Source organism: Emys orbicularis, chromosome 2, assembly GCF_028017835.1.
Source record: "Emys orbicularis isolate rEmyOrb1 chromosome 2, rEmyOrb1.hap1, whole genome shotgun sequence".
In the NCBI taxonomy this organism is placed as follows: Eukaryota; Metazoa; Chordata; order Testudines; family Emydidae; genus Emys; species Emys orbicularis.
The window spans coordinates 2,792,130-2,814,003 of record NC_088684.1 but is presented as its reverse complement, the minus strand read 5'-3'; the positions used below and the strand labels follow the sequence as shown (position 1 = coordinate 2,814,003).

At 57.5% G+C, this 21,874-nt stretch overlaps 1 protein-coding gene across 1 annotated transcript; it reads left to right on the top strand.

Annotated features, from left to right (window-relative positions):
* The first annotated feature begins 870 nt into the window (after nt 1-870).
* On the top strand, nt 871-4,427 carry TMEM276 (transmembrane protein 276). The gene is made up of 3 exons (XM_065397822.1): nt 871-926; nt 1,944-2,055; nt 2,895-4,427. The coding sequence occupies exons 2-3, from the start codon at nt 1,966-1,968 to the stop codon at nt 3,396-3,398; spliced, it is 594 nt and encodes a 197-aa protein (XP_065253894.1). The 5' UTR covers nt 871-926; nt 1,944-1,965; the 3' UTR covers nt 3,399-4,427.
* The last annotated feature ends 17,447 nt before the right edge of the window (nt 4,428-21,874 follow it).

Here is a 21,874-nt window from a genome sequence, read left to right as displayed (position 1 = left end):
GGGAGGGGTGGCTTGGCCCATGGGGACCCCAAGGCTGCGGGCGTTCAGTGCCTGGTGAGGGGTAGTGTGGCCCATGGGGACCCCAAGGCTGGGGGCGCTCAGTGCCCGGGGAGGGGTTGGCCTGGCCCAGGGGGACCCCGAGGCTGCGGGCGCTCAGTGCATGGTGCGGGGTGGCCTGGCCCATGGGGACCCCGAGGCTGCGGGCGCTCAGTGCCCAGTGAGGGGTGGCCTGGCCCAGGGGGACCCCGAGGCTGCCAGCGCTCAGTGCCCAGTGAGGGGTGGTATGGCCCAGGGGGACCCCGAGGCTGCGGGCGCTCAGTGCCCAGGGAGGGGTGGTATGGCCCATGGGGACTCCGAGGCTGCGGGCGCTCAGTGCCCAGGGAGGGGTGGTATGGCCCATGGGGACCCCGAGGCTGCGGGCGCTCAGTGCACGGTGCAGGGTGGTGTGGCCCATGGGGACCCCGAGGCTGCGGGCGCTCAGTGCCCGGGGAGGGGTGATGTGGCGCGGCCCATGGGGATGGATTTACTAGCAGAATGCATACGGAGCCCGGATGCCCAGCTCGGCACAAGCCGGGTGGGGGGTTCCAGTCTCTGCCCGCTGAGCCCCAGGCGCTGGCCCGACAGCCCAGCCCAGCCCAGGGGCAGTGGGATACGTGCACCACTGTCCTGCCCCCTGCGCCTGGCGGCTCCCTTCTGCCCCCGTCCCTGCGCCCAGGCAGGTACCAGCCGCCCCCTCTATTGCCCCGGCTGAGGCCTCCCTGGGGCCTTGCGCCCCGATGGGCTGCGATGACTCCTCCGCGCCTGCAGGGGGCGCCAAGCGCAGCGCTGCCTGTGTCCGGGCACCTCTGCGCTTCTCTAGGGTGACTCCCCTTGCGCCTCTCTAGCCCGGGCTCCCCGCCTGTTGCCGGAAGTGCGGTGGGGGGCTGGTGTGCGCGGAGCGGCCGGTGGCGGGGCGGGGCCCCCTGGGGGCTGACGCCAACCCGGGAGTGGGGGGGGCACCCGGAGGGGAGGGGCGCCGTGGGGGTCGGGGGACTTCTGGAGGGGAGGGGGCGCCAGCCCGGGAGCGGGGGGGGGGCACCCGGAGGGGAGGGGCGCCGTGGGGGTCGGGGGGCTCCCGGAGGGGAGGGGCGCCAGCCCGGGAGCGGGGAGGGGGGGCACCCGGAGGGGAGGGGCGCCGTGGGGGTCGGGGGACTCCCGGAGGGGAGGGGGCGCCAGCCCGGGAGCGGGGGGGGGGCACCCGGAGGGGAGGGGTGCCGTGGGGGTCGGGGGACTTCCGGAGGGGAGGGGGCGCCAGCCCGGGAGCGGGGGGGGCACCCGGAGGGGAGGGGTGCCGTGGGGGTCGGGGGACTTCCGGAGGGGAGGGGGCGCCAGCCCGGGAGCGGGGGGGGGCACCTGGAGGGGAGGGGTGCCGTGGGGGTCGGGGGACTCCCGGAGGGGAGGGGGCGCCAGCCCGGGAGCGGGGGGGGGCACCTGGAGGGGAGGGGTGCCGTGGGGGTCGGGGGGCTCCCGGAGGGGAGGGGCGCCAGCCCGGGAGCGGGGGGGGGCACCCGGAGGGGAGGGGTGCCGTGGGGGTCGGGGGACTTCCGGAGGGGAGGGGGCGCCAGCCCGGGAGCGGGGGGGGCACCCGGAGGGGAGGGGTGCCGTGGGGGTCGGGGGACTTCCGGAGGGGAGGGGGCGCCAGCCCGGGAGCGGGGGGGGCACCCGGAGGGGAGGGGTGCCAGCTCGCGATGGGGGGCAACGGCCGTGAAGTTCTCGCTCCCTCGGAGGTTTCCCAGCTGACGGCTCTGCCCCAACCCAGGCAGTTGCTCTGTTGTGTGAACTCCTCAGCCGCGTCCCGCCTGTGCAGCTCGAGCTGGGGCTCGGACGGGCCAGAGCCCGGCACTGCTCAGCCACTGGAGGGTGCTGCGAGCCCCGGTAACCCAGCTCTCTCTTCTCCCTTTCAGGCTGGATGAGGCCCCTGCCCCCATGGCTGGCCTGGCTGCTGAGTGGAGCACGGCTCTCCCCAGCGTGGGGCTCAGCGCCGTGTGTCTGAGCTCTGCTGTCCGCACTTTCCAGGTGAGAGCGATTGCCGCAGAGCATCGTGTCTGGGAGGCGCAGGGCTCAGGAATGGACCAATGTGCCCCTCTTGCCATAGACGTGCCCAGGTGGCAGTTGTGAGCGGCTGTTCGTGTTCTCCCACCTGACAGAGACAGGCCTTGTTAAAGAAAACTGCCAACGCAGAGAACAAATCAACGCAATGCGCACTAGCGCTGTGGCCTAGCGAAAGGCCATCTGCGTTGTCCCTCGTTCGCTTCTGATTGCCCCCATATTTACTGGACAAACAGATTTTCAGGCCCCATGATAACTTACCAGGTTTCTTCCCGCAGCACTTGATTGCGAGTTAGCTTAACACTTACAGGTGTCAAGAATCTGATAAGGAGGCCTCGGGCCCAAGTTCAATGTGCTCTCGTCTACCGGATGATTCCTTGGTCCTTTGGCAGCATACCTGCTTCACCAGCTCCAGATGACTTTTTTGCAGAAGCTGGGGGAAGGATGAATCTGTTTGTGGGGGCAGGAGGCAGTGTCAGTGTCTGTGGGGCTGGGGAATCTGCTTTGGGGGTGGGCAGTTGTCAGTGGAACAAAAGGGGTTTCACAGTCGCACTAGAGGTAGGAAGGAACACAAGCAAAGATGTTTTTCTTAATGGGCCTTTGTGAGGAGCTGTGTGTGGAAGGAAGCAGCGGAGCTGGTGAAGGGTGGACTCCCGCTGACAGTGTGATGCAACTCTGGGTACCAATCGGGGGGATGGATTCTCAAGCTGTTACCCTGGGTGTCCAAGCTATTGCTTTGTGTCTGTTCTGCTGAGTTCCCTGTGACCGTGGCCTGCCGCTCATTGCTTGCCTCTGTGTGTTTGTAGATAAATCGCGGGGCCGCCGCAGGGTTCCTCCTCCAGGCCCTGGCAGCACTTTTGGGAGCAGTTGGCTTCTTCTGGACACCTCTTGGGGTTACCTTGGCAGCAGATTCCCAGTCTGGTATCTGGGTCTCCACCGTCATTGGCCTCCCTTTGCTGGCTTTTGGATTTCACTGGCTGAACGGTGACCACTCCACTGCCAACATCCTCCTGGGAGGAGCCCTGCTGCTGGCCGCGGGCTTGGAGTACTTCACTGAAGAGGGCAGGGCCATGGTTGCCCAGTCTGTCACCGTGGTGGCCTCCATCACCATCCTCATCCTTTCCATTTTCACCATGAATTTCTATGGGATACTGGGCAGCCTGGTGTTGAGCACAGCTGGCCTCCTGTCCGGGGTGAAGGTGGAGACACTGCTGATGCTGAGGAAGGAGGCTGTCCTCAGCTGTCTCCTGGCAGCAGGAAATTTAGCATTTCAGTGGGCCTTCCGGACACAGCACCTTGACCTTGATTGATTTTATGTGGGACTTACCAAGGTGCTGTCTGTGGCGTTCTCAGTGTGGTCTGTGGCTGCCGTCAGCCTTGGTGCAGTGGTTACAGCTTCCAGCAGGCAATGTGACCTGGGCCCTGGGACTGTAGAGTTAACCTTCCTGTTTATGGCTGCTGTCTGATCTATATTAGCGCACTGGGTGCAGCCCTCAGGCTCCAGGTAAGTCGCTGCAGCAGCTTGTGACTTGGGTAAACTGATTGATGCCGGATGAGGAGGATACCAAAGATTGGAGCTGTCCCGTTTGCTGCTCTTCCCTGGAGTGGGCCCTGATAGGGCAGAAATACACCAACTGCTGCTCCAAACTGCTTCGAATTTCTTCTTTGGTCTCTGGGGTGGGGAGAAGAGGCAGGGTGACGCTGGAGCCCTTTTGGAAGCCGGCTGGTTCAATACCCCCAGCCTTCCAGGAGGAGTTACAGACCGCCCAGGGAAGAGGCTGGCTATTCCATCGTAGGCTCAAGGGAACTGGTGACAGAAAGGACCTGGCAGTCCGTTTCCCAGCAGACCATTGCAGACTGTGAGAGTGCCTGGTCCCTCCTCCTCCCATGTCTCCAGCACTTCCCTTGGGAGCCCATCCCTTAGCAGATGGAGCTCAGGGTATTGTTCATGCCGACCCGTCTACATTTACCTTTGCTTAATTTCATTCCAGGCATTAACAGACTCTTGCGAATTTACGGGTATTAAATTCAGGAGACTCTTATTGTTTCCCCGCCCCAGTTTAACTCAGCCCCTCTGTGAGGATAATGTTATTATTGAGTACTTGGAACTTTTCACGTCAAAGTGCTGTAAGTGCTACCAGTGGCCTGTAGTATCTTGGCTGTCCCATGATAACTTGCTGTCCTATAGTTCTGATTGCCTTGGGAACTGCACCCTTGAGTGTCCTGACTCTTGTGCCTGTAAAGCCTTGAGCACCAGCTGTTTTTTACAGTTAATTTCCTCACTTGAAAGGGAAAATAAAAAAGTGAGACCAACTGAAATAAAGCGTTTCCCACCCTGTGCACGTGTCCTCGTGGAGTTGCACGAGCACGCTGGCTGTCTCTCTGCCTGGGAGATTGCTGGAGGAAGTGCTGCATGGCTGTGGCTCTCTGGTTAGAGACACACCATGAGCATAACCCAAGAGTGAACCCTCATAAGGAAGCTGGGCTGGCCGCTGGGCTGTGTTCACTTGTTTCTCTGCCAACGCTTGGCAAAGCCAAGTCCTCATTGGAGACCCCATGAGAAGGTTGCAAACCAAGCTGCTGAAATCCTCTTGAATGTCCCTCTTAACACTGGGAAAGCTCTCCCCCCACTGCACCTCCACCCACACTTAGGGCAACATTGAGCTCTCCAGCTTGGCCTCTGTGTGCAGAGGCCGTCCATTCAGAGTGTGGAAGAGCAGCTGGGGGGAACCCCCCCCCAAGCATATTTGAGTTTCTGCTCTGACTGGGCCCAAACCGTTTGGGTATCTATCGTTGTAGCTGCTGCTGGTTTAGAGGCGTCTCACTGCTACCCTGGCATGGCTTTTCCCAGGCTCTGGGGTACTCGCTGTGCAGTTCGACCCTTCCATAACAAGGGTTGAACTTTTCTGTCTTTCCTCATGAAGGAGGTTAAAACATCAACAGCAGCTCTTGGGTTTTTCTCTCAATAAAATTAAAGGAGTCAGGCAAATTCTGCACCCCCCCTTGGCACCCCCCCGTGCAGCTCTGCCTATGGGACTACAGCGCACTCTGCTGACCTTGTCTATCTGCAGAAATCGTTACCCTGGTGACAGGCCGCCTGTATCAGGGCATGAGCCCCTACGGAGTGCGGCCCTTCTGTAGGAGTTAGATGCCCTAGAAGTGACAGGATCCCAGGAGCCCCACAGGCTCTGGCTGGCTCTTTGTTGTTCGTCGAGTGCTTACAGACGTTCCTGTGTGCACGCCCAGTGCACCAAAGCCGGAGCAATTCACCTAGCAGTACCCGGAGGGGTAGTGCTCGCGCCCCTTGACTCCTAGCCTCTCCCCTGGCTGTATAAGGGCAGCGTTGCCCTGACCCTACTCAGTTCCTTCTCATCACCCACAGCTAGAGTCGGAGCGCTGGGGGCACTGCCCTTTTATCTCTCAGTTGTTGAGAACTTCCTGTTCATAGTTAGTTGTTTAGTAGTTAGTACCTTAGGTGGGTGGGTTAGTTAGTTAGCTGTAGTTTCCTGGTGGAATGTCTTCACCGGGATTTAAACATTGCCCATCACATGAGGGACTATTCCAAATAGTGAGCCCCACACACGGTGTTTATTGTGCCTGGGAGAGGGACACGGTAAGGACAGGTGCTCCATCTGTAAGTCCTTCAGGACAAGGATGCAGTTAGCAAGGCACTTGAGATGCAAGCAAGCCATGAGGCCTACGTCAGCACTGGAGATGGTACCAGCTCCTCAGCTGTCGTCTGAGCCTCATCGCACTGATGTTCCGCAGCAGAACTTGGAGGCAGCCTCTAGGAGGGCTCCACTGAGAAAAAGGACCCATAAATTGGAACACAGCCCCTCCACCTGTTTGTCTAAGTGGAAGCAGTTTTCGATTTGGGGGACCTCAGGGGGAATTCATCCTATGTCAGTTTGGATTCAGAACGCTCTGGACTATTCATTGCAGTTGAAATCTTCGGGCCTGGCTCTTAGCTCTTCGAAAGTTCATTTGGCTGCGATTTCAGCTTTCTACCCTCCTCTTTGGGGAAAGTCGCTATTTTCAGATCCTATGGTAGGGAGGTTTCTGAAAGGCATTGTCCATCGTTTTCCACCAGCGAAGAAAATGGTGCTGTTGTGGGACCTTAATACAGTTCTCGTGCCACTGATGAGTCTGTTTGAGTCAATAGCAACGTGCTCATTGGCTCTCCGCTCCCAGGAGATGGCCTTCCTGGTTGCTAGACTAGTCAGGGAAGCCTTCATGGCGGCAGATCCCCCATATACCCACTTCTTCAAAGGCAAGGTAGCTTCAAGACCACAGCCAAAATTTCTGTCAAAAGTGATCTCTCCGTTTCACCTTAATGAGGTTATTTACTTACCTTTTTTTCCCAAACCCCACTTGGGCGTAGAAGAACGACGCCTTCAGACCTTAGATGTGGGAAGGTGCTCGGCATTTTATCTGAAAAGTACTAACCCCTTTCATTCATCACCTTGCCTCTTTGTATCTTACACTGAGCTGAGCGGATGAAAGGACCATTGGTCTCCGCTAAGTAGATAAGGACGTGAATTACTGCAACTTCTGGAGCAGCTCAGATTACACCCCCAAAGTCCTTACGGGCTCATTCGACGAGCGCTCAAGCTCGTCATCAACATCGTTTCTTAGAGATGTTTCCCCCAGTGGATGGCTGCAGGGCTGCGTCTGGCCCTCAGTGCATACCTTTGCTAGCCGCTGCGCTGTCACCATGGCTTCTAGGGCTGATGCACACTTTGGGAAGGCAGTTCTGCCGTCTCTGTGTCAATCGACTCCGAGCCCCGGGAAGACACATCTGCAACCTCTCGAAGAAGAAAAGACTGTTATTCACCTGTGTTGGAGCCGTTCTTCAAGACGTGGCTGCAGACACGTATTCCAGGCCCCACCTTGCATCAGAGGCTCCAGCCTGGGGTTTGGTGCAAAGGACCCAAGGGGTCGCGGCCGCTCTGCCCTTCTAGAGCCCGGGGAGGGGCTGTGAGGCAAAGGGCGTGAGCGCTGCCCAGGCGTGCTGCTAGGCGGATTTCTCCGGCTTTGGTGCGGGGCGGGCGCACTCCTGAGTGGGAGACGTGCCTGCAGCCACAGCTCGAAGAACAGCAGTTACCAGACAGGTAAGGAACCATCTGCTATTGTTGATTTGTGCCGAAGGAGTTAAAAGAGCAGAATCACGTGGGGTACAATTTCTGCTGTCACTGTCGTGTGCAGCTTGCAGGAGCGAGGAGGCTACGTGCGTGTCTGCCCGTTCTGCTGGGGAGCAGCTGTGCACAGCAGCCCTGGTAACACATGAGAGGAAGGAGTGCGGCCAAGTGCGGGAGGGAGCAGCAGCAGGAGCTGGGGAAGCACCATCAGCAGAAAGTCCCTTGCAGCGCCCGTCCTAAGCCCAGGCACCGGGCACGCTCGGGGCGTGCTGGCAGACCTGGCTGCAATGCCGTGCCTATGAAAAGGCCACGCCCAGCAGCCGGTGTTCGGTTACCCTCCCTCCAATAGCTGGCTGAGCGCCTGGGGGACACCGAGAGCGGGATGGTCGCGGGGAGGCCATGCTGCCTTCTCTGCAGCGCTGGCTCTGGGAACGCCCTGCGCTCCGTCCAGCCGCTGTTAGAACGGGGCGGCCGGGTGACGCAGGCCTTCCATCTAGGCCAGGGTTCACACCTGGGCAGGAGCAGCTGAACATCTCACCGGCCAGGGTGGAGTGAGTCAGGGGGAGCGGGGGGGCTTGTCCCTGCTGCATCTGCCACTGTGATGAGCCCCCTCACTGGCAGAGGTGCCAAGCCTGGAACGGAGCCTGAGCTCCCTCCTTCCAAGGGCCCCTCTGGTTTATGAACACCAGCCGCACTCAGTTCCCTGCTCCGGGGGCACTGAACCGGCAAGGAGCAAATGGGTGAAGGCAGGAGCCGAGCAGAGCAAGGGGGATGGGTGTGCGCAGGCAGTTCCCTGGCAGCCCGGACAGCTCCCTGATCAGCAAGAGGGGGCAGGGGCTGAATGCAGCGGGGCCCAGGGGGCGGGGGCGGCTGGTCACCTTCATCCCCCACCCGGGCCAACCGGACAGACAAGCCGGTGTCACGGGGGAGGGGAGCTCTCCACTCTGCGAGACTAGGAGCTCTTTCCTGGACAGACATTAACCCATACAGCCCCTGGCGGGTGGGATGGGGTCATCTCCATGTTACATGGGGGAAACTGAGGCACAGAGCAGAGTTGGGCCCTGCCCCAGGCTGGGGAGCGGGTGTCAGGGCTGGGAGGCGGAACCAGGGCTTTCTGCCTGTGGAGGCTTTACGGAGAAGGGGGCCCTACCCTCCTTGTTTATTGCACTTTGACTGCATGGGATTGCCCCGCTGGGAGGGGTGTGCCAGGTGCACTGGCTCCTCCCCCGGCTCTTCTCCAACACACCAGGAAGCAGCTGGCAAGCTCCCTTGTGGGCCCAGCAAGATCCTGGCCAAGGTAGAGGAGGCCCCGCTTAGCTCTGCCAAACCGCCCCCCGCCCCGCTCAGTCAGCTGCCCAGCCCTCCGCCCCTCCCCCGATGCAGAAAGCAAACACTCTGGCTGGGGGGGTACCAGCCTCTGCTGGAGCCCCGAGGGGGCCCCATAACATCCCAGCTCAGTCCCTGTATCAGAGAGCTGCGCCAGGAGGGGCCGCGCCCACGCCTGCTGGGCCCTCTCCCCCTGACGGCGTGCGCCACCCCCACGGCACGCCTGGGGCACCGAGACAGCAAGCGTTAGAGCCCAGGGGCTGAGTGTGGGACACAGGGCACCGGGCTGCAGGGAACAGGGGGTTTAACGGGGCACTCTCCCCAGCAATCGGTGCTGGCCCCAGAGCAGTGCTAGGGGGCCTGAGTCGCTGGAGGTGCTGAATTTCACACCGCACCGTCTCTGTGAGCTAGTGATGCCTTCCCAAGGGGCAGAGTCCCGCCAGCGTAGGGCTGGGAGGGTGCTAGGAACCTGTTTCTGCCCTGAGGAGAGCTAGAGGCTTTCACTGTCCATGGGTGCAATCCGCTCGGGCTCCCTGGGATGGGGCCCCCCGGGGCTGGAGCCGGCAGTGGGGGTGGGGCGGGGTTCCCCCAGCCCTGTCTCCCAGGCTGGGATCTGCAGCCAGCAGCCTGGGCCCCAGCCGGGGAAACATGCTCCATTCCCTGCTTTCTCCTTCCCTCCCGCTGCAGCCCTGCTAGGTCTGCCGGCCCGTGCTCCCCGGTGGCCCAGTGGGACGGGTCCTGCCGAGGAATGGAGCCCATGGGCCAGGCCTGGGCACTTACCACCCGCGGCTGCTGGAGGGAGCCGGCCCCCGCACTGTGATGGCGACCGTGCCTCTGCCCGGCCTGAAGTTCAAGCTCATTCTGCTGGGGGACTTTGGGGTGGGGAAGACCACCCTGTTCCACCGCATCCGGGCGGGGCGCTTCCTGCCGGGGGCCCATGCCCCCAACGAGCACCTGGCCGTCTGCCAGAGGACCGTGCAGCTCAGCCACCCCCAGATCCCCGGCCTGGCGCAGGTACGTGGCTGCAGGCCTGTCCCTCGCCCTCCCCCCAGGGCCGGGTGTGTCTGGGCCACGCCAGCGAGACTCCGTGGTAGCCAAGCCCTGCCACGGGCACCCAGACTGTCCCTCTCTGGGGAGCAACGACCCAAAGGGTTAATCAGCTGTCAGGAGTTGCTAGGCGACAGCATCCCACCCTCAGGTAGCGGCTCAGGGCTGGGCTTGTGTTGGCTGAGAGCCTTGGTGGGGGGTGGGAGACAGAGCTGGCTGGGGGCCTGGAGTTGAATCACGATGCTCCGCAAATGAGCTGGTTTTCCTGAGTTCCCCCCTGGACTCTCGCTCCAGTCACCACAGCACACGGGGCTCTGGGCCCTTCTTGCCTAGTATCCTGCCTGCGTCCTGAGGGAGATGAAACCAGCCGGCGGGGCAGTGCTGTCTGTGGGGCGAAGCGGGGCACGTCCCTGACACACCCACAGGCCAGGCGCTTTAGGGCCTTCAGCCTGAGACCATTACCATCTAACCCAGCCGGCTTAAAGACTGCAGCCGCCTTATTTGTCCAGCCAAGCTCATGTGGCAGTGAGTTCCACAGGCTGCCAGTGCCTTGCTCCAGGCCCTGAGGCCAAGGCTTCACCCCATGCTCTCTGCTGTGCGCAGATCTCCCTGTGGGACACGGCCGGCGAAGAAAGGTTCCTCTCCCTGAGCAGCTGCTACTACCGGGACACGGACGCCGTGCTGCTGCTGTACAGCGCCCAGAGCCAGCTCTCCTTCGACAGCCTCCCGCACTGGGTCTACGTGGCCCGGCAGTACTGCCCGGACGGTAGGGGGCACTGGGCAACTCCCGCAATGCGGGGGCAGGGAGGGCCAAGTTCCCAATATCCTCCACTGCACTGCTCCCAACTCTGCTCCCTCCCAGACAGTGGGTTCCCCCTGACCTGCCAAGGTGGGGCGGTTCCCAGCGCCCATCCTCCCCAGTTATTCACCCACCTGGGGGGGAGCTGTGTGAATACAGCTGGCTCAGATCCCACGGCTGGGCTGCCCTTACCCTGGGGGGACCAGGCAGCTGCCTCCCGTCCCGTCCTGCCCCCTGGTGGAGCCACCCCATGGACCCGCCTCACGCCCCTTGGGGCATCTGTTCAGCTCACTGGCCGCCCCGGCCACAGGGTTCTGCAGCAGGCACGTGATGCGGCGATGCCACGCTGGGATCTGGTCCATGGCAGGGATGCCCAGCAGGGCCCCATGCCCCCCACTGACCAGTTCTAGCCTCTCCACACCCTGCCCTGTGCACAAAGCCCCTCCCTCCATGCCAGCACTGCGCGCACCCTCCCCCATGCCCCCCACTGACCAGTTCTAGCCTACTGTCCCTGCCCCGTGCACAAAGCCCCTCCCCCATGCCAGCCACTGCTCTCTCCAGTACTGTACAAGTACCCATGTGCCCCAAGGGGAGGGAACGAGCAGCTGAACCCCTCGGGGAGCCCCCCCCATCATAGCTGCCCTCTCCTGGAGGGAGCGCCCATCCCATAGGCCTGAGCACATGTACCAGGGGCTGGGCCCCACTGCCTGCCACCCTGAGGGCTGGCGTCCAGCCTGTGCCACCCAGCTCTTTCCCAGGCTGGGCTCCAGTCACGCTCATTAGGGCAGCGGCTCGTTAAGCCCTGGGCTCCAGGCCATCTCTCTCACGAGGTTCCCTGGCAGCTTTTCAAAGTGGCTGGAGACAGAGGGAGCCCGGAAAACGGTTAAAGAGAAACCAGCCGCTCTGCCGAAATCGTGTGTGCGCGCGTGCACGTGTGTGCGTCTGTCTGTTAATTAGCGATGCCCTGGCCAGAGTGCTGCTGTCTTCAGACACACATTTGTAGCACTTTGCATTGATTTTTGGTGCTCATGACAATGGCGTGTATTGTACATAAAGCCCTAAAGCGCTGCCAGTTCCCCTCAGTCTCAACCCGCAGCCCTGTGCTATCCCAGCCCTGGGCTCCCCCCCAGCTCTGCCAGTGCCCCTCAGTCCTGACCCGCAGCCCCCTGCTACCCCAGCCCTGGGCTCCCCCCAGCTCTGCCAGTGACCTCACTCCCAGCCTAGAGTCCCACCCCCAGCTCTGCCGGTGCCCCTCACTGCTGAACCTCAGCCCTGTGTTCACAGGCAACGACTTTTTCCAGGAGGGTGCTCCACCCCTGCTCTGCCCTGAGGCCCCGCCCCCACTCCACCCCTTCCCCAAGGCCCCACGCTTGCTTCACCTCTTCCCGCCCCTGCTCCGCCCCCTCCCCCCAGCGCCTCCCACCTGCTGATCAGCACCCACTATTTTTTTTCCCATGGGTGCTCCAGCCCCAGAGCACCCACGGAGTCAGTGCCTATGCCTGTGCTATCCCAGCCCTGGGCTCCCCACACACAGCTGTGCTGCGCACCGGTGGGGAGCTGAAGCCGTGGGGGCAGACCAGGCAGGAGAAGCCCTTCCAGTCTCACCTCAGCTCTTGTCCAAGCGGGCACCTTGAGACAGAATCGCCCGGGGCTCACAGGCTGCTGGCCATGGCACCCACAGACCCCGTTCAGGGCCGGGCCCCAGGGTGCTGGGTGCTGTGCAGACACGTACCGAGCCGTGTCCTGCCCCAAAGAGCTGACAGGGACCATGGGGGCCACCGGCAGGGAGGGGCGTCCCACAGAGCTGTTCGGCGCTAGGTCCCGGGGCTCTCCCTGTGGCAGGTGTCGTGGCAGGGGCGGGATCTGGAGGGGAAAGGGGGGGAGTGGCCTGAGCGAGGTGTTCGGGGCGGGCATTCCCTGCTGACTGGGCAGCAGGGAAGAAAGCACAGTGGGAAACATGGGTGCCCAGCGTTGGAGCTGGCAGGGCAGGTTGGGAGGGGCTGGGGGGGGTCCCACCAGCCGGTTTGCATGGTCAAAACCACACTCCACTGTCCAATGTCCTGCTTGTTCACTAAGGCTGCGATTAGCCAAGGCGGGGGAGGGCTCTGGGGGCCCCATCAGAGTGAGTAGGAACAGGGGCCCCTGGCACCGCAGCCTGGCACCACTGCTTCAGGATGTGGCACCTTTAGTGCCAGGGCTCTGCCATTCCCCCGTGTTTTGTTCCCGGCTGACCCGTCGGGGAGCGGGGGGCCAGTCCAGCCATGCGCTGAGCCCCTCCGGGCTCTCGAGCTCTGTACACGTGGGAGTTGGCACGGATGCTGAGGTAGTGCCAAGGGACAGGGGAGTTCAGGGCGTGAATGCCGGTCTGACCATGTGTCCAGGCCTCCCTACTGTGTGCTGGGGTACAGGGCCCTGGATGGGCCTCCCTGCATACAGCCCGGCCCCCCAGTCACACCTGGCCCTGTCCTGAGCCCTTGCGTTTTCCCGTCTTTCTCTCCCCCATCACCCCATCCCATCTCTGCCTCCTGCAGCCCCCATCTTCCTGCTGGGGAACAAGACTGACCTGGAGCCGCGCCTGCCGGAGGACAAGGCTGAGAAGTTTTCCGTGGAGCACAGAATAGCCGGCAGGTTTAACGTGTCGGCCAAGACAGGTAGGGCGGGGCTGCCCCCCTCGCCTCATGCAGCCTGGGAGCTGGGCCCCCCAAATGGGCTTGGCATGGCTGGGAAGAGCTGGAGCCCTCTCCGAAACATGATGCGGCAGCCGGGCAGCTTCCCTGCCCCAGCCGTGTGCCCCACCCTGCCCACGGGGCGGCGAGTTCAGGCTCTCGCCCGTTCAGCCCTTGGCCTCGGGGTGGGGACAGGTCCACCCCTACTAGTGATTTCAGTGGGAGTTAGTACCTTTGGGGAGCGGGACATGAGTGCCCGTGGTCGGTGATGTGCTGAGATTCCTCCCCCGCTGCTGAGGGGCTGTCAGACAAGAGCCGCTGCCCTCGGGTTGCCAACTTTCTAATCGCAGAAAACCGAACACCCTTGCCCCGCCCCTTCCCGGAGGCCCCGCCCCTTCCTGGAGGCCCTGCTCCCACTCACTCCATACCCCCTTCCTCTGTCGCTCACTCGCTCATTTTCATTGGGCTGAGGCAGGAGGTTGGGGCACGGGAGGAGGTGAAGGGTACGGGCTCCGGGCTGAGGTAGGGGGTTGGGGTGTGGGAGGAGGCTCAGGGCAGGGGCAGGGGGTTGAGGTACCGGAGGAGGTGAAGGGTGCGGGCTCCAGGAGGGAGTTTGGGTGCGGGTGCCCATGTATGGCCCTCAGACACACACGGGCCCTTTTCCCCACCCACAGTCCCTGTGCACACCCTGCCCTCGTGTACACACTCACGTATAGAGCCTTCATTCTCACGCACAGCCCTAGAGACAGGTGCATGTGCACTGAACCCCCATCACACACACACACTCCGGAAGTAGCGGGTCCTGTTCCTTTCCCCCGCGGGGGACTCCTGGTGCTGCCACCCGCTGCCGAGCCGCTGCTGGTCTCGCCCCTGCAGGAGAGAACGTGGACAGGTGCGTGCAGGACGTGGTGCAGCTGCTCGTCCTCAAGAGTGACGCTGGGAGCAGCAGGCTCACCGTATCACTGCAGGAGGCCGACTCCTCCAGCCCCTGTGCATGCTGAGAGCCCTGGGGATGCCTGGCAAACCTGCTCTGTGCTTCAGGAGCCTGCTGGGGTCCCAGCCTGAGCCCCGAAAGCCACTGTGCCACCACCAGCCACTGCTCCTGACGGGCATGGAGCCACCCCTGGAGAGACCCTCCTGCCCTGTTATCAGAACGTGCTGCTGGATACTCCCTGCCATGGGTGGGGAAGCACCTCGTGCCATCCGGGCACCTTTGTTCTCTGGAAAGGGAGGCCGGACCCCAGGGCCTGGGCTGAGCCCCACGTCTCTCCCCGCGTCTGCGGTTTGTCCTCTCGCTGCTCACCAGCCTGTAGGGGAGGAGAGCGCCCCGCAGGGCCAGCACGTGGGCTGCCCCTGGTCGCGGGGAGACCCACGCACACACACTAGGTCCAGCAGGAAGCCGGGTCAGTGGTTATGGGGGCTGTTCTGCCCTCTGGGCCGGCAGCAAATGAATGCCCCCACCCGGTGCTGGAGGGCACTCTGGGTCCTGTTTGAGAGAGGGTGTGAAAAGCAACCCCGGCTCCCTAGCGCTCGTTGCAAATCCCATTGTTCTCCGTGCAGGATGGAGGGGTATGTGACGCTCTGTACCTCGGGGGAACACCCAGCACCCCCATGTTCATCCTTGTAAAATGATTGTGTGGTATCCAATGCAAAGTTTGTCGTGTCAGGTGTCTTCGGAAGGCTCATGATGCACTGAGCATTGTTGTTATAGTGATGTTATAGGTTGTAATTTCATGTATATAGTTATGAGGCTGAAAACGTGTCCTCATGGCTTTAAACAAGCCCAGGCAAAACTCTCAAGGAACAGAGGGGCAGCTCACACCTCATCAGGGCATAGAATCATAGAATATCAGGGTTGGAAGGGACCTCAGGAGGTCATCTAGTCCAACCCCCTGCTCAAAGCAGGACCAATTCCCAACTAAATCATCCCAGCCAGGGCTTTGTCAAGCCGGGCCTTAAAAACCTCCAAGGAAGGAGACTCCACCACCTCCCTAGGTAAAGCATTCCAGTGCTTCACCACCCTCCTAGTGAAATAGTGTTTCCTAATATCCAACCTAGACCTCCCCCACTGCAACTTGAGACCATTGCTCCTTGTTCTGTCATCTGCCACCTCTGAGAACAGCCGAGCTCCATCCTCTTTGGAACCCCCCTTCAGGTAGTTGAAGGCTGCTATCAAATCCCCCCTCATTCTTCTCTTCTGGAGACTAAACAATCCCAGTTCCCTCAGCCTCTCCTCATAAGTCATGCGCTCCAGACCCCTAATCATTTTTGTTGCCCTCCGCTGGACTCTTTCCAATTTTTCCACATCCTTCTTGTAGTGTGGGGCCCAAAACTGGACACAGTACTCCAGATGAGGCCTCACCAATGTCGAATAAAGGGGAACGATCACGTCCCTCGATCTGCTGGCAATGCCCCTACTTATACAGCCCAAAATGCCATTAGCCTTCTTGGCAACAAGAGCACACTGTTGACTCATATCCAGCTTCTCGTCCACTGTGACCCCTAGGTCCTTTTCTGCAGAACTGCTACCTAGCCATTCGGTCCCTAGTCTGTAGCTGTGCATGGGATTCTTCCGTCCTAAGTGCAGGACTGTGCACTTGTCCTTGTTGAACCTCATCAGGTTTCTTTTGGCCCAATCCTCTAATTTGTCTAGGTCCCTCTGTATCCGATCCCTACCCTCTAGTGTATCTACCACGCCTCCTAGTTTAGTGTCATCGGCAAACTTGCTGAGAGTGCAGTCCACACCATCCTCCAGATCATTAATAAAGATATTAAACAAAACCGGCCCCAGGACCGACCCTTGGGGCACTCCGCTTGAAACTGGCTGCCAACTAGACATGGAGCCATTGATCACTACCCGTTGAGCCCGACGATCTAGCCAGCTTTCTATCCACCTTACAGTCCATTCATCCAGCCCATACTTCTTTAACTTGGCAGCAAGAATACTGTGGGAGACCGTATCAAAAGCTTTGCTAAAGTCAAGGAATAACACATCCACTGCTTTCCCCTCATCCACAGAGCCAGTTATCTCATCATAGAAGGCAATTAGGTTAGTCAGGCACGACTTCCCCTTGGTGAATCCATGCTGACTGTTCCTGATCACTTTCCTCTCCTCTAAGTGTTTCATAATTGATTCCTTGAGGACCTGCTCCATGATTTTTCCAGGGACTGAGGTGAGGCTGACTGGCCTGTAGTTCCCCGGATCCTGCTCCTTCCCTTTTTTAAAGATGGGCACTACATTAGCCTTTTTCCAGTCATCCGGGACCTCTCCTGATCGCCATGAGTTTTCAAAAATAATGGCTAATGGCTCTGCAATCTCATCTGCCAACTCCTTTAGCACCCTCGGATGCAGCGCATCCGGCCCCATGGACTTGTGCACGTCCAGTTTTTCTAAATAGTCCCGAACCACTTCTTTCTCCACCGAGGGCTGGTCACCTTCTCCCCATATTGTGCTGCCCAGTGCAGCAGTCTGGGAGCTGACCTTGTTTATGAAGACAGAGGCAAAAAAATCATTGAGTACATTAGCTTTTTCCACATCCTCGGTCACTAGGTTGCCTCCCTCATTCAGTAAGGGTCCCACACTTTCCTTGACTTTCTTCTTGTTGCTAACATACCTGTAGAAACCCTTCTTGTTACTCTTAACATCTCTTGCTAGCTGCAACTCCAAGTGTGATTTGCCCTTCCTGATTTCACTCCTGCATGCCTGAGCAATATTTTTATACTCCTCCCTGGTCATTTGTCCAATCTTCCACTTCTTGTAAGCTTCTTTTTTGCGTTTAAGATCAGCAAGGATTTCACTGTTTAGCCAAGCTGGTCGCCTGCCATATTTACTATTCTTTCTACACATCGGGATGGTTTGTTCCTGCAACCGCAATAAGGATTCTTTAAAATACAGCCAGCTCTCCTGGACCCCTTTGCCCTTCATGTTATTCTCCCAGGGGATCCTGCCCATCTGTTCCCTGAGGGAGTCAAAGTCTGCTTTTCTGAAGTCCAGGGTCCGTATTCTGCTGCTCTCCTTTCTTCCTTGTGTCAGGATCCTGAACTCGACCATCTCATGGTCACTGCCTCCCAGGTTCCCATCCACTTTTGCTTCCCCTACTAATTCTTCCCTGTTTGTGAGCAGCAGGTCAAGAAAAGCTCTGCCCCTAGTTGGTTCCTCCAGCACTTGCACCAGGAAATTGTCCCCTACACTTTCCAAAAACTTCCTGGATTGTCTGTGCACCGCTGTATTGCTCTCCCAGCAGATATCAGGGTGATTAAAGTCTCCCATGAGAACCAGGGCCTGCGATCTAGCAACTTCTGCTAGTTGCCAGAAGAAAGCCTCGTCCACCTCATCCCCCTGGTCTGGTGGTCTATAGCAGACTCCGACCACGACATCACCCTTGTTGCTCACACAACATGTATGGGACAAACCCAACCCAGCCTCACAGGAACAAATGATGCTGGCCTAGGCAGCAACAAAGGATCTATTGGACTCTTGAATAAGTTACCCCTCTTCCTTTGGTCAGTCAGAGACTGTGATGAGGTAATGCTCACCTGACTCTGAAGGGGGGGGCAAAGCCAAGAGGGAAGAAAGAACATGATAAAAGGGAGAGACGTTTGCCAGGCTCTTCCTCTCTCTTCCACCTACATCTACAGACACCACACCAAGCGACTGAAGTGCTGATCAAAGGGGAGAGCCTGGCTGAAGGGCAACCAGCCAGCCTGTGGTGAGAAGCATCTAAGTTTGTAAGGGCAGTAAAAGTGTTAAAGTCAGCTTAGAATGCGTTTTGCTTTTATTTCATTTGACCAAATCCGACTTATTGTGCTTTGACATAAGAACATAAGAATGGTCATATTGCGTCAGACCAAAGGTCCATCCAGCCCAGTATCCTGTCTACTGACAGTGACCAATGCCAGGTGCCCCAGAGGGAGTGGACCTAACAGGTAATGATCAAGTGATCTCTCTCCTGCCATCCATCTCCCCCCTCTGACAAACAAAGGCTAGGGACACCATTCCTTACCCATCCTGGCTAATAGCCATTAATGGACTTAACCTCCATGAATTTATCCAGTTCTCTTTTAAACGCTGTTATAGTCCTAGCCTTCACAACCTCCTCAGGCAAGGAGTTCCACAAGTTGACTGTGCGCTGCGTGAAGAAGAACTTCCTTTTGTTTGTTTTAAACCTGCTGCACATTAATTTCATTTGGTGGCCCCTAGTTCTTATATTATGGGAACAAGTAAATAACTTTTCCTTATTCACTTTCTCCACATCACTCATGATTTTATATACCTCTATCATATCCCCCCTTACTCTCCTCTTTTCCAAGCTGAAGAGTCCTAGCCTCTTTAATCTCTCCTCCTATGGGACCCTCTCCAAACCCCTAATTATTTTAGTTGCCCTTCTCTGAACCTTTTCTAATGCCAGTATATCTTTTTTGAGATGAGATAAGACCACATCTGTACACATTATTCAAGATGTGAATGTACCATGGATTTATATAAGGGCAATAAGCTATTCTCCATCTTATTCTCTATCCCTTTATTAATGATTCCTAACATCCTGTTTGCTTTTTTGACTGCCGCTGCACATTGCGTGGATGTCTTCAGAGAACTATCCACGATGACTCCAAGATCTCTTTCTTGATTTGTTGTAGCTAAATTAGCCCCCATCACATTGTATGTATAGTTGTTGGGGTTATTTTTTCCAATGTGCATTATTTTACATTTATCCACATTAAATTTCATTTGCCATTTTGTTGCCCAATCACTTAGTTTTGTGAGATCTTTTTGAAGTTCTTAACAGTCAGCTTTTGTCTTAACTATCTTGAGCAGTTTAGTATCATCTGCAAACTTTGCAACCTCACTTTTTACCCCTTTCTCCAGATCATTTATGAATAAGTTGAATAGGATTGGTCCTAGGACTGACCCTTGGGGAACACCATTAGTTACCCCTCTCCATTCTGAACATTTACCATTTATTCCTACCCTTTGTTCCCTGTCTTTTAACCAGTTCTCAATCCATGAAAGGACCTTCCCTTTTATCCCATGACAACTTAATTTATGTAAGAGCCTTTTGTGAGGGACCTTGTCAAAGGCTTTCTGAAAATCTAAGTACACTATGTCCACCGGATCCCCCTTGTCCACATGTTTGTTGACCCCCTCAAAGAACTCTAATAGATTAGTAAGACATGATTTCCCTTTACAGAAACCATGCTGACTTTTGCCCAACAAGTTATGTTCTTCTATGTATCTGACAATTTTATTCTTTACTATTGTTTCAACTAATTTGCCCAGTACTGACGTTAGACTTACTGGTCTGTAATTGCCGGGATCACCTCTAGAGCCCTTTTTAAATATTGGCGTTACATTAGCTAACTTCCAGTCATTGGGTACAGAAGCCGATTTAAAGGACAGGTTACAAACCCCAGTTAATAGTTCCGCAACTTCACATTTGAGTTCTTTCAGAACTCTTGGGTGAATGCCATCTGGTCCTGGTGACTTGTTAATGTTAAGTTTATCAATTAATTCCAAAACCACCTCTAGTGACACTTCAATCCGTGACAGTTCCTCAGATTTGTCACCTACAAAAGCCAGCTCAGGTTTGGGAATCTCCCTAACATCCTCAGCCGGGAAGACTGAAGCAAAGAATCCATTTAGTTTCTCCACAATGACTTTATCGTGTTTAAGCGCTCCTTTTGTATCTTTTTTTTTGTATCTTTTGACTTATAATAACTTAAAATTTATCTTTATAGTTAATAAATCTGTTTGTTTGTTCTACCTGAAGCAGTGCATTTGGTTTGAAGTGTGTCAGAGACTCCCCTTGGGATAACAAGCCTGGTACATATCAATTTCTTTGTTAAATTGACAAACTCATATTAGCTTGCAGCGTCCAGCGGGTATAACTGGACACTGCAAGACGGAGGTTCCTAGGGTTGTGTCTGGGACTGGAGATATTGGCTAGTGTCATTAGCTTGCACAATCCAAGGAGCGGCTGGCCAAAAGTGCTCACTGACATAGCTGGGAGCAGCTTACATGCTAGAGGCTGTGCGTGAAATGGGGGTTCTCGCAGCACAGCAGGGGAAGGCTGGCTCCCAGAGTCAAGGGTTGGAGTGACCTAGCAGATCACCGGTCCAGACAACACCGGGGGAACGTCACAGGGTGACCCCACTGTCTTGTGCCCTGGCCAGATACCATGTCCAGCACCTGGGCTGGGCTGGGCTGGGCTCTGGGAGCAACGAACAAGGAAAAGGAGGCTGCACAGCCGGTCACTTCTTTGCATCAGCCTTCACCGCGGCAGGGTCGGGGGACCGATCCCAGACTCGCTCTTTTCCGGCGCTGCAGAGAAGGGAGGAGGCATTGAGGTGACGGAGAGGGGGTGCTGGGAACAAGCTGCCAAGGTGCTGACAGTCCCCAGCACCAGGTGGGATAAGCCGCCAGTAATACTAATACTATGTGATCTGCACCAGAGGGTGTGGTACCTGGGACCCCTGATTGCACCAGCCGTAAAAAAGGTGCTGCCCGTGATCAGGGAAGTCACAGCCAGTCTCATCGCAGGGCTCAGGAAACTAGCTGAAATGCTCCATTGGGTGAAATCTTTGGCCCCATGGAAGTCAATGGCAAAGTTCCTGCTGGCTTCCCTGGAACTAGGAGTTCACCCATAGATCTTTAAGGCTAGAAGGGACCACTAGCCTGACCTCTGGCTCAGCTCCGCCTGTTCCAAGCCCAGCTGCTTGTGTCTGGCTGAGGCAGCTCCTCCAGAAAAGCATCCTGTGTTGATGTGAAGACGGCAGAGATGGAGAATCCACCACTTGGTGGCGGTTTGTTGCAATGCTTAACTGCCCTGCCTGTTAGAAAGACGACACGTTTTTAACTTCTATTTGTCTGGCTTTAACTTCGAGCCCCGGTCTCTTGTTCTGTCAGAGATTCCGCGTAGTGCCTGGTAGCTTCTCCCTGTGTTGATCCCTCTCTACAATATTGAGCGATGCCCGTCTTTCAGTGCCTCGAGTTATCGCTGTAGCGCTCTCCTGCACCCTCGCCAAGTTTTCAACTTCCTTTTTAAAATATGGGCCCCGTGTTCCAGTCACAGAGCGATCACGAAACGCCAGGGACAAGCCTGCCCGGGCTCTGCAAGGGAAAGTTGCGCCTCTCCGATCTGCTAGAATTCTGTGAGCATGTCAGCACATGGCGGAGAAAGGAGACCCAAGTGATACTTTGTCACCTAACCCTGCTGGTTCCCTAGCAGCCCTTCCGCTGGTGGGGAAGCCTTGGGCTGGAGGCTGTTACACCTAGCAGCTCTGTGTTCTTGGGGAACCAGGGCGCAGCACCCAGCCTGGCTGACTCACGAAAGACCTTCCCCCACCCCCCAGCCTCTGCTTGAACCAAATCTGCATCAGAAGAAAGACTTACAAAAAGCAATGACAAGGCCATGGGAGACACCTAAGCCCCTGGGATAAGGGTGACAGGATTAAGGAAATTCCCCTAGGCTCATTTGCATCAAAGATAGGACAGTGAGGCATCTCCATTAGCGTACAGATGGAGACCAGAGATTCCAAGGCAACAACCGCATGGAACTCTGGGACCAGAAAAGCAGGGAAGCACTGCATCATGGGGGAATCTCTGCTCCAGATGTCACTGAACCCACACCTGCACTGCACACACCCAGTTCAGCAGTTAGCAGACCAATTCTAGTCATAAATCCTTTATTGATATCCAAAATACTGAAGCTTCCTAATTGCATTGTGAGCTCCCTCCAAGGGACACCACCCAAAGCCAGGAATGATCAGCTCCCATGTCTAGCCTGAACAAAACAACCTTGGTATTCTCCCTT

Bases quoted from the DNA above. Each gene is read 5' to 3' on its own strand.
- TMEM276 (XM_065397822.1), top strand. From the start codon at position 1,966: ATGGCTGGCCTGGCTGCTGAGTGGAGCACGGCTCTCCCCAGCGTGGGG. The intron at 2,056-2,894 runs GTGAGAGCGATT...GTGTGTTTGTAG, and splicing joins CTGCTGTCCGCACTTTCCAG to ATAAATCGCGGGGCCGCCGC.